Here is a 12918-nt window from a genome sequence, read left to right on the forward strand (position 1 = left end):
CGAGGGAAAGACAGTACAGGGGGACCGCGAGGGAAAGACAGCACAGGAGGACCGTGAGGGAAAGACAGCACAGGGGGACCGCGAGGGAAAGACAGCACAGGGAGACCGCGAGGGAAAGACAGTACAGGGGGACCGCGAGGGAAAGACAGCACAGGGGGACCGCGAGGGAAAGACAGCACAGGGGGACGGCGAGGGAAAGACAGCACAGGGGGACCGTGAGGGAAAGACAGTACAGGGGGACCGCGAGGGAAAGACAGCACAGTGGGACCGCGAAGGAAAGACAGCACAGGGGGACCGCGAAGGAAAGACAACACAGGGGGACCGCGAGGGAAAGACAGCACAGGGGGACCGCGAGGGAAAGACAGCACAGGGGGACCGCGAGGGAAAGACAGCACAGGGGGACCGTGAGGGAAAGATAGCACAGGGGGACCGTGAGGGAAAGACAGTACAGGGGGACCGCGAGGGAAAGACAGCACAGGGGGACCACGAGGGAAAGACAGCACAGGGGGACCGCGAGGGACAGACAGTACAGGGGGACCACGAGGGAAAGACAGCACAGGGGGACCGTGAGGGAAAGATAGTACAGGGGGACCGCGAGGGAAAGACAGCACAGGGGGACCGCGAAGGAAAGACAGTACAGGGGGACCGCGAGGGAAAGACAGCACAGGGGGGCCACGAGGGAAAGACAGCACAGGGGGACCGCGAGGGACAGACAGTACAGGGGGACCGCGATGGAAAGACAGCACAGGGGGACCACGAGGGAAAGACAGCACAGGGGGACCGCGAGGGACAGACAGTACAGGGGGACCGCGAGGGAAAGACAGTACAGGGGGACCGCGAGGGAAAGACAGCACAGGGGGACCGCGAGGGAAAGACAGCACAGGGGGACCGTGAGGGACAGACAGTACAGGGGGACCGCGAGGGAAAGACAGCACAGGGGGACCGTGAGGGAAAGACAGTACAGGGGGACCGCGAGGGAAAGACAGTACAGGGGGACCGTGAGGGAAAGACAGCACAGGGGGACCACGAGGGAAAGACAGCACAGGGGGACCGCGAGGGACAGACAGTACAGGGGGACCTCGAGGGAAAGACAGCACAGGGGGACCGTGAGGGAAAGACAGTACAGGGGGACCGCGAGGGAAAGACAGCACAGGGGGACCGCGAAGGAAAGACAGCACAGGGGGACCGCGAAGGAAAGACAGCACAGGGGGACCGCGAGGAAAAGACAGCACAGGGGGACCGCGAGGGAAAGACAGCACAGGGGGACCGTGAGGGAAAGACAGCACAGGGGGACCGCGAGGGAAAGACAGCACAGGGGGACCGCGAGGGAAAGACACACAGGGGGACCACGAGGGAAAGACAGCACAGCGGGACTACGAGGGAAAGACAGCACAGGGGGACCGCGAGGGAAAGACAGCACAGGGGGACCACGAGGGAAAGACAGCACAGGGGGACCGCGAGGGAAAGACAGCACAGGGGGACCGCGAGGGAAAATAGCACAGGGGGACCACGAGGGACTTGGAGAAAGAAAGGACTTGGGGAAGAATGAGAGCATTGGGAGGACACACGGGTTGCCCAAGCTGGATACAGGCGCAAATTTGCAATCACGGAAGTGGATGGGAAAACTGGAGAAGAAAATTTTTATCAAAAAAAATATAATTAAGGAGAGAGTGGGGATGGGTGGACACACAATAACCTGGAAACGTGGACAGAAGTGGGATTGTGGAGGGTTAATGAGGGGAGAATCGATCTTTGGTCTAGATAGGGGATGACCTGAGATAGTGGATACCAGCTGTTTTGAGCATAATTATACGATTAAGAAACAAACAGAGAGAGACAGAGAATCGATGGCAACAAAGACAAATCCGAAATCATTCACCTAACTTTGTGAATTCACATAACTTCGTCTCGCGAAGACGTGAGATAAAGCTGCAAAAACCGGAAAACCCGGAGTGAGAGGTATGAATAACTTGTTGGACAGATGTGATTTAATTTTTCCTTTTGTGGGTCTAGGTATAATCACACCATGCCCCTTTGACCAAATGAAAGTGGCATCTGTACTTGGAGGTTACAATGCCACCATCAAAAGCAGCTCGCCAGCAATGGCGCAGTATGTGACTGTGGGGACTGGTCCCTTCACAAGCTTCTTCTATGCACTCGAGGTAAGACATAAGGTTAAGGCGTTGCCTGGGTCAGAGTTCAGGTAAGAGGGGTTTTTTTTTTGTATACTAAGTTGAGGCTTGTGTTACAGCTAGCATGTAAACATAATAAAAGGAGTGAAAGACAAGAGGGAGAGAGAAGCACAACTGCAGTATAGAACAGGGACATCAGGAGATCTGTGGAAGGGAAAGGTCTGGGGCGGGGTACACGGTATAAAACAAATGGACACTACTAGGACTTTCAGGAAAGAAAACGGAATTTGAAAAAGGTGGATTTGGGTTGTATTAATGATCAAGGTTTTTGGATGGGGGAAGATAAGAGATGGTGGTGAACAGCTGTTTTAAAGACCTGGAGGGAGGAGTGGGATTGAAGAGAGCGAGGGAGTTTGTTCCAGAAGCAGGAGAAAAGAGGAATGAAAGAGTGAAGGTGAGCAGAGAGTTTTGATTTTGGCAGTTTCACCATAAGAGGGTTGCTGGCAGATCTTGTGCGTCCTACAGGAATATGTGGGGGACAGAGCAGGGGAGCTAGGCCTGAGAGGAGTCGGTAGATGACAGGAAGACCACCAACCTGCCTGCGGTGAGAGAGTGAGAGGCCCTCGGAATCGGCTTCATCGCAGGAGATACCAATGATTCTGAAAGCTTTTTTTGGCAAAATTCTACACCATCTCGACCAATCAAATTTGCCACTCGTGCTCGAAGGGTGGGGGAACCTTGAGGTTCTTCTTATTCATCTTCCTCTTCCAATAAACTGTTTCCAATAATGCCCCATATCCTTTTTCTCAAGACTGTATGTGGTAAGGTGTTCTATTAATTCATGTTTAAAATAGATTTCTTCACCTCAAAAGAATGTCTTCTGCTATCCTTCTTTGTTTATAACATTTTAGGCATTCACCTTTTGAATCTTGTATTTTGTTTGTATATTGTCTTTGTTTTTTGCTCTGAATGAATTATGAGCTCTCCACCTTTTTTCGATTTATTGTTTTTATGGTGTAACCCATAGGGCAAAGCCTACTAGAACAGTGTTTGTTTGTATGTATGTATGTATGTATGTATGTATGTCTGTATGTATGTATTTGTGTGTGTGTGTGTGTGTGTGTGTGTGTGTGTGTGTGTGTGTGTGTGTGTGTGTGTGTGTGTGTGTGTGTGTGTGTGTACCCCCACAAATGTATGCCAATCAGAGCTGAGGATCTGGTCACATCAAAGGGGTGATGTCATTACGTCTGTGATGTCATTACGGCCTACGATGGCTGACTCCACATTCCGCCTTTTTGATTTCTATGTCGTTCAAGCCGAACATATCGTCGCACCTGTCATTTGTCACAATCACCATGCTCTACCCTTACGTTTTTCATTCAGTGTGAAACACATACAAACCGATTGTTAAAATGAACATCAAATATCAAAAGCATAGGTGTTACGGGTCTTCTAACGACACAGTACGTATAGGCCTTAGGCTTCATGCCTTCATGCCTCACCTTTAGGCCGCTTCAGACAAATTAGCCTAGGTTTCTTAATACAGTACTATTGTTTTCGTAATAATAATAACGTTAATAATAATATAGTAAATATAATCGTAACACTACAATCCCTTTGTCATGACTGCAATGTTACTGGATTGAAGCGGTGTATGTTGGTTCATTGTTGACTCAAAACATATAGAATAAACCAGTGTCTCAATGCAATCTCTTCACCTCCATGGTAACAGACAGATTAGAGACTTATCATACTTCAAAATAATTCAATACTTTCATTATTTTCTAACTGGTATCTCCACCCAGGTCATATTATCCACTTCAACGAAAGTATCAAACAAGCCTGGCTATGCCGCTGTTAGACTTTCAGTCGTGTTTATTTATTGCTTTAATATCTTGCATCTTTCATTTGTTGTTTCTCTTTTCTTTGTGATATTCTGTGATATTCTGTGATATTGTCTCTCTTTTCATCTTGCATTCTCTCATAAATGTGACTGTGGTCATTCTTTCTCCTCTTGACTTGAACGGAGAGTGAATTATATGTTGTTTATTAATCTCCTGCTTTCCCACTCTCCTATTATGCTTGCTACTTTTTTTCCTTTCTCCATTCCTGGCCTTCCCCCCTCTATCCACCAAGACTACCTGAATCGGCACCCCCAAGGCCACCAACTATATGCCATTGGCCTGGTTTCTACTCATGATTTTTGCTCTTTTCCAGGTTATTTTCCAAGAGATTTGTGCCTGTATCAGAGAAAATTGCCAACATTTCTCCACTTCTTATGAACAATGCCAAATCTGACCCTCTTAACTATTGGCCACCAGCCTTCTTTCCATCAAAAACAAAGTATGGTAATCACTAATTGCCATTGACCTCAAGACCAATCTCTTTGATCTCTAATAATTTGTTTGGGTTCTACCCAGGTTATTCCACATTTGGAATGTTGCTTCTGCTATGGCAGCAATGGATGGCTGTCCTCACTCACAGACGTGTCAGCTGTGATATTCTGCAAACATGGTGTGCTGCGACCAATCATATTCTTGATATTGTAACAGCACGGGTCTTCATTGACCGACTCACCACCGAGCGAGGAGAGGATGAGAGGTCTCCATGCCCACACATTCATCTGGGCACGAATCTGTGTTTCAAACCACACGACCATGGGAAATCAGCCTGCCAGAAATGGCTCAGCAATGTTTTACAGGCGAATAACTTTTTATTGCACGAGCCCAATTTACCCGTCTACAGATTTATATGCCAATTATCTACGCACTGTACAGAGTCCCGTTCCCTGATTACTACACGGTTCTCATTGACAGAGACTTTATTACAGAGCCGGAGAGGGGAGAAAGAAAAACAACACGGCTGCACACGCGGTAAAAAAAAAAAAAAGACTATGTCAAATTAAACTAAAAATAAATACCCAATGCTACCTTGGAACCACTTTTAACCATTATATCACAAAGTATAGATGTTGGTGGGTTGTGCGTTATAACATAGGTTTATCTTTCCAGGTTCACCACAGGATTGTGTTTATAAAACTACTGTGTATAAATGTTGGCATGGGGTAGTAACGCAGGGGGTGTTCATTTGTTTATATTCTAACTTCAAGGTTTATTTGAAATTACAATTTTAGCTTTGTGGTAATAAATTTTAATTTACCAAAAAAGTTGTTGTTTGTATTGCACTTGATGTTAAGAAATTCTTGCATATTAAAAGTGTAGGTGCAAAGGTTGTGTTATTTCATATTGCCTTTGGTCGATTTCCATTCAGTGGAGCAGTCAGCCGTTGCTGTCCCATGTGGCCCTTGCAGTAGCAAGCAAACTCACATCAGCATTCCTTACTGCAGCAAGGTAAGGCATATTTATTCACCTTACATTCTGTATCAGTGTGAAAAAATGAGATTGTGAGTTAAGTTTATACATTTTCTTGATTGATCAATCTAAAAGTATCCTTAATAACTCTCCTTCAGAGCATAGTGGCTGGTCAAATTGGCTTCACACTTGTATCTCTTGGATGATGTGGAATTCATAGTTTTCTATATCATTGGCATTCTCACAAAGTAGCAGAAACACAGGGCTTGCTCTTCTCTCATTGCAGACGGGTTGGTTGTCTCTTTTCTCCACTGCTGCTTTTCACATCTTTATATTTGGCTCTTTCATCCCTCTGTCCCTTTTACAGTCCGTTCACGTCACACATATTCTTCCAGCAACTCACTCTTTGTGACACTTCTAAAATGCAAGCTCGCTGCTCATTTTCCACTCCCATGCTCCTCTCTTATTTTGTTTGGGAGGAAGCCTCCTTCCTCAGTTTGTTCAATCCCTGCACTCTTTCATCTTGGGCTTCAGATTTGCATTACATTATCAACTCAGGTTATCCTCCATCCCGATGCATAAGCGTTTGTCCTCACAATCCCTCCCTTACCTCTTCCCATCTATTTGCAGATTACTGTTTCCTTTCCTCCTCTTTCTTTTCTGCTCTTCATGCCTCTCCTTCTTTGGTCCATTGATTCTCCCATTGTTCCTACTGTCTTTTCATTGTACTGCTTTCTACTTTGTCATTTGGCTCTTCCATGAGCCAATACTTTTAATACAAAAAATGCACTGGTTTTTATCTCTAATGTGGAGACATTCCTCCTATTATTTTCCTCATTGACATTTCCACCAGAAAACAGCACTTTTTACATATGCCATTGACACTATCTCTGTATTACATTGCTCATTTTGAAAATTAATATTGCTATTTTACCAATGGATTATATTTGTAATGATGAAATAAGTTTAGGATTGCATGAATTCAAACTTTTACTTTGGAATTGGTACTTCTGGAGTACTGGAATTGGTACTGTGAAAAAAGTTAGTGGAAATCTTTTTCCAATAACTTATTTTCTTCCTAGTGGCTGGCTTGGCTGGAAAGGACGTCAGGTCGCAGACCCGCAACAGAAACAGAAGCCTAAAATGGAACCTGCCACCGCTTTACCCGTCCGGTTAGTTGGAAATATATTGCTTGCCTTATTATGAAGTGCATTGTGATGAAAGAAAAAATCCACTTAAAAATTATAGGGTATTATATGGAGATCATTAACAACAAACCTCAATTTAATCCATTTTAAATTCAGGCAGTAACACAACAAAATGTGGAAAAAAGTCATAGGGTGTGAATACTTTGTGAAGGCATTGTGTATGCTCCTTTTCATTAGTGTCCCAGCCAGTTTTAAGAATATTCTCCTTCACACAAACAGAGAGCTGTGCTTTTGAGAGCAGCCTTTTTGCACTTGGCAGCCCACAATTTTGCATCCTTTCTTCCAGCTACATGAAGTCAACTCATAACAGGTCTTTGAGGCTTCAGGTAGAGTTGTCCAGAGAGGCGCTCTTATAGTCCATCTGGATTCAAAATCCAACCCATCCGTCAGAAGGAGAAGTAATCTCTGGCCGTGAGAGCAGTGCCTGAACCCCACACATGTCTGACCTGATATGACTCTCTTCGGACGTGCTGTTCCAATGCAGCTCTTTAGTGGAATTTGGTCCACTGAATTTTTTCTGACAAAACGTTTTCTCCTTGCAACATCTACTTCTGTACATTTGCTTTTTCTGTCATAGAGCGGAATGACGAACCACTCAGTTGCCTTCATACTATCCTCAGGAATGTCATGTGGAGCATCAGAAAGACTAAGGAGTGCTGTTGTTAATTCCGGCAGAGATGCCCATGTCTTCCATGCACTTGTCTTCCCATGCCTAATGAAGGCTGACTGTATCGCATCCTGGCTTTGCATGAAACATTGAAAGTGCACGAGTTTTATCTGAGTCAAGGCTAACCGCTATCTCAGTAGCTGCCAGATATATAAATGTTTTCCCTGTCCCAAAGGAAATTCCAAGCTCAGAATTGTCTGGAAGTTTTTGCACAGCCATTAACTGCACAATCTACAAAGCTGCACTGATCCACACTCGTCTGTCCAGCTGAAATGGCAATGCTTCATGAAGTCCATCTGAATGGGAGCAACAATGTTGATCTTGTACAAGTGGGTCCCTTTGGAACATCACTACCACCACCAGTTTGATCTCTGCAACTGCTTGTAGCAGTTTGCAGCATTTTTGGGGGTTGAAACGAGGCTACAAATCCCTTATCAAAAGGAATCGTGTGCAGTCATAGCAGATTCAACACCATAGCCCTCAAGTTCATCCAATTGAAAAGGGAGCTTTCCAGATTTTCTGCCATACACTTGTATCCAATGACCTAAGTACAGTCGGACCCCTATTCGCGGTTCCACTATTCGCGGGTTCCACTTATTCGCAGGTGATAAAATGCGACCTGTTTATCTATACATGGAAAAGTGTCCCGCAAATTCGCGTTTTTTTTTTCTATTTGCGGCTGTGTTCCGCGAAATCTCGGTTTTTCAGGGGCGCAAAATTTTTTCCCCATGAGCCGCTAGCTTGACATGTTTATAAAACCCATCTTTCACCAACCATGCATAAAGTAGCTGGACATACGCAAAAAAATCTACGAGCCACGAGCATGACCTGCTTCTACATTCACTGCTGTGTGCTTTGCGTTTTCATGGCTTTTCGGCCGTGGTTTTTAGCCGCACTATAATCGAGAGCTACGTGGGATGTTCCACCAGTTGCGTAACATGTCATCCCCCCAAGTTACTGGACAGAATGAAAACGCTCCACAGTATCTATTAGTGCAATGAACTGTCTCCCTTTTCCCCCATTGAAACTGGCACGGCATGCATTCACGGATTTTCATCAACATTCGTGGAATTTGCCTTGCCATTTACGGGATTATCGCAGACATCCGTGGGATTTGCCTCGCCTTTTCCGGGATTTTCATCAACCTTCGTGGATTATCGTCGACTTTCTCGGGATTTCCCTCACCATTCGTGGATTTTGCCTCGCCATTCGTGGTTTATTCCTCTCTATTCGCAGATTTTCGCGACTCGGGAACCATTCCCCCTTTTTCCATTGAAACAATCCCCAGCTATTCGCGGTTTCACAATTCGCGCATTTTCCAGGAACGTATCCCCCGCGAATAGCAGAGTCCCATGGTATTTTCTTCTCAATTTAGCTGGACAAAGCAGTGGCTCATTTGTAAGGCTTTGACAAATAATGCCGATGTTCCAGTTAATCTGATCATGGTGCCCAGAATATTATTGTGTCACTGAGTCTGCATGTTTTATCCTCTTTGACATATTACTTCACCTGGTACTCGTGATATTTTATAGAATGAACCTTCACTTGATTCTCCTGCGTGATGCCATTTTCAAGGCTACTCTTTCTGCATATGAGCAAATAACTCTTTCTGTACTCACAGGGATAAAGGTAATGATAAATAGCCATTGTTCTTTTTGATCAATTTAAATGATACAATGCGGTAAAGGTTTAAATTAAACATGCCCATAACATTTATGCAAGCAAAAATGATTTCCATAAATTGGACAAATGACGATGCTTTTATAGAAATTTATTTGGCATATATTGTTGTGAAAACCCCAAAACAAAAGCAGGCACAAATTCAAGATTACATAATTAGCAATCAACTTCATTACAAGCATTCATAACATGTACATGTGGATCACTTCATCGGTGATATTGAGGGAAAATTATTCCAGAATGTCGATCCATTACCTCTTTGTGTTATCTATCTACTCACTTAAGATGCGATCTACTGAATGACAAAACTTTTGTTTTATTTAACAGACATCTTACCTTTGAAATAGGATCACACCTCAAGCCACACATGAAGTGCAATAATCATAAGTCATGTTGTCTCATGCAGTAGGAAAAACGAATAATAATAATGTATATTTATAACATTCTAATAACGTTCCAATATGGCTGCCTACTACCCATCTAAGGACTAGTCTAAACGTCACTGACTATACATTTATAAATCAATCATACGTGAAAACATTATATAAATGTATCATACTAAAATACGTAATTTGGTGTTTTAGTGTGTAGAATATGCAGATAAAAACTGTCTCGCTGGTTCTTTGACCGCGATACATTTGGTAGTTACTCGTTCAATCTCAACCAATCTTGACAGGAGGACCAAGTGTCACACATGTAAGTTGTAGCGACTTAATTTGCCCCCTTCCCCAAAGGGGTTTTCTGCTTAGGGCAGACTCTGTGCTAAGGTGTACAAATAGCTAATCGTAGCTATTTTCCAAGGCTGCTTTTAATAACAAAAATAATAACAACACCAATTATAACAGCATAATATCAGTTATTACAAACTAAATTGATATTAATAATATCACCCCTTCCCAAGGGTTTTTTCCGTCTTGGACAAATGCCATGTTAACGTGTACAAATACCTTTTTGGGGGGGCAGGCCTACCAAAATAAAAAAAACAAACAAACCACAAACGCATATGATTGCCCTTTTAAACAGTCACCACTGCTGTTTAACACTAAACAGCAAGACATTTGGAGGAATCCCGACATCCTTGAGGACATCCTAACACTGCATCTGAGGACTATGCTTATCACATCCACCACAGATGAACGGACCTGAGCCTAAATGTACTGTAATCTATATACCCCAAAGAGGATGGTAACATGACTGTTCCTGCCACTCCAGTAGAGAGTGCGTGCATGAGTCCATTAATATGAGAAAAATATGTTACATTATATAATATTGATCATATAAATATGTAAAATATGAAACAGATTATATAAAATCGTACATGTTTGGTGGCCATCTTAAAAAATGGCCAGGGGGATTAATTTTTAGGAGGCCTCTATATCTAAATTCATGTAACACTAGCAAAGGTACCCGGTGTTGCCAGGAAACGTTGGGTTGCTTCGTGACAGGAATATTAATAGAGGGGTGAGAGAGAGAGGAGATGGAGTGGAGGAACAGGAAGGGAGGTGGAGAGACAAGGGGAGGGAGGATGGGGCAAGAGGTGGGCAAGGGGAGAATGAGGGGGAAGGGGTATGGGTGGGAGGGATACAAATGGGAGGAGAAGGGAGGGGAAGGAAGAGGGAGAGGGGTGAGGGAAATAGAGAGATTGGGGTGGGGGGGGGGGGGAGGGTTGGGAGGAAAAGAGAGAGTGGGGTAGTGGAGAGAGATGGATTTTTTTTTGGATTTTTGGATTTTGGATTGGATGGATTTTTTGGATGGATTTTTTTTTTCCGATTTTTAAAAATACCCTGAAGGGGATAATAACATGACCCTTCCCACGGCTCCCATAAGCAGTGGGTGTACTAGTGGAACAAATAAACAAAATGAAAAGAGACAATGGAATTCTGATTGAGAAGGGGAGGATGATGGAGGGAGCAGGGGGGAACCTGGTAACCTAGAAACATGGAAAGAGCCTGGCTTTGGGGGGGTTAATAAGGGTAGAAAAGATCATGGATATGGATGGGAGATCTCCAGAAAAGATTTGTTCTCATAATGTTCCCACTTCTTGGAGTAGAATGTTATTTTACCACCTAAAACCTCCCCAGGCACACGCCGAGTACATCCACCAGTTTTCAACTCGTTCCATCCAGCGGTTTAGGAATTTATAGGAGTCAAACATCCAAACACTTCTCAAATTATAGTAGTGATTATAATCAGTTCACACAGAACTGACACAATTTTGAGTTTTAGAGCTATGAACAGTGATTTTCTATGATGCAAGGCTAAATGTCCTTTGATCTCTGCCAATGATGTGGATTATTTGAAAATATTTGACATTCATTTTTGTATTCCAACCCAAATTGATCTCCAGTTGTGTGTGAATCATGGTGTACTGTGGTAGGTTTGGTTTGCCAGACTCTCGACGCTGTGGAGAGTCAATCACCTTATCACCATGCAATACTCTTGCTGCCATTACCGACGAGTTTGGTCGGGTCACAATTTTGGATCTTCAGCGTGGCCTGGCTGTGAGAATGTGGAAGGGTGAGTGGGATTTAAAAAAAACTTGTTTCCTCAATTAATTCCTCAATTCATCTTGATGCCTTACTATTTTTCATTTTCCTTTATTGAGAGGTCAATAATGTAAGAGGTGGAAAAGACAAAACAGCTGGTGGACATACTGACCACATGGTTGGAAGATACAGGCAGACGAGGCATGCACAAGGAAGTAAACAATGTTTAAAGTGATAAAAAGCTGAGCTATATTTGCATAGTAAAAGCAGTCAATGAGAGTTAAAGTGATTGTTGATAAGTACAGGGGGAGAGGAGAGAAGGAGAGAAAATACAATGACTTGGGAAGTGTTGCATTTGGGGAGGGTTAATGAGGATAGAAGAGATCATTAGTATGGTTGGGGGATGACAGGTGGAAGTGAACAGCCATATTTGATGCTTGAAGTTCATAGCTACACCCCTCCAGATATCCTGCCCAACATGTAATCTGTGGAGTGATAATCCATGTAGGTCAATATTACCATAAAGCAGCTTTTTCCTTCTGAAAAGCCCACCCCACTGAAAGGAACCTGCCATCTCCATGAAGCACATACTGAAGTCTTTCCTTTCTAAGACATGCTGTAATTCAGCATCAGGCCCAACTCAGATTTGAAAACGTGGTACTTTTGCCATCCACAAAAAATTGCTGTCAGTTATATATCATTGGAATATGCTCATCTGTTCCTTCACTTGAAGGATGGGTTTTTCATTTGAACCTTTTCCAGCGGATATTTGTGGAGATAGATTGATTCCTTCATTTAATGATCAGTCTGGACAAAAAGGTTGAGTGTGAATTTCCCTGGGTTGGAAAACATATTCTAAGTGTGTAGACCAGCATTTGATACTTTTTCCTTTAAAGGTTGTGTACTCCATTAAAGTCACTTGTGTAGCCTGGTGTTGGCTTAGCGGTTAGGGTGCTGGCTTGGGATCCTAGGATCCTGGGTTCGAATCACATTCGATCGCTAAAATTAACACCAGGGGGGTTGACTCAGCCTGTCATCCTTCCGAGGTCGGCAAATTGAGTACCAGCTTGCTGGGATGAATGATCCCGGTGTGTACCCCGGTTTAGAATAGGTACACCGTATCCCTGCGCATCGTAAGAGGCGACTAAGGGTTGGCGCCAGGAAGGGCATCCGGCCATAAAAACATTGCCTCAAACAGGGAACCATGATTGTCATGGGGCCCGCAAGGCTAACCCCCGCTCTAGTGGGGAAAATGGCCTTAAAACGATCATTCATTCAATCCATTAAAGTCACTAGAGAGGGCAAGTGCTGCTGCTGGCCTGTCATGGATGTGAAATTATACAGGAAAATGTGGTCATCTGTGATGGATTACAAAGGCGTTTTTTTCAGAACATCTGAGGACTCATTGGTTAGACTATAAAAAATAAAAAAAAA

General features: G+C 43.9%; 1 protein-coding gene across 3 annotated transcripts in view; it reads left to right on the forward strand.

Moving 5' to 3' along the window:
- Positions 1 to 12918, forward strand: part of RAB3GAP2 (RAB3 GTPase activating non-catalytic protein subunit 2) — a 189861-nt gene that overhangs the window by 41658 nt on the left and 135285 nt on the right. For all 3 annotated transcript variants that reach the window (XM_078784331.1, XM_078784333.1, XM_078784332.1), the window contains exons 10-13: positions 2014 to 2162; positions 5403 to 5482; positions 6526 to 6615; positions 11376 to 11515. In XM_078784331.1, coding sequence (XP_078640457.1) covers positions 2014 to 2162; positions 5403 to 5482; positions 6526 to 6615; positions 11376 to 11515 — 459 coding nt within the window. The remainder of the gene's footprint in view (positions 1 to 2013; positions 2163 to 5402; positions 5483 to 6525; positions 6616 to 11375; positions 11516 to 12918) is intronic.

This window comes from Myxine glutinosa, chromosome 9, assembly GCF_964187855.1.
Source record: "Myxine glutinosa chromosome 9, kmMyxGlut1.1, whole genome shotgun sequence".
NCBI classification, from domain to species: Eukaryota; Metazoa; Chordata; class Myxini; order Myxiniformes; family Myxinidae; genus Myxine; species Myxine glutinosa.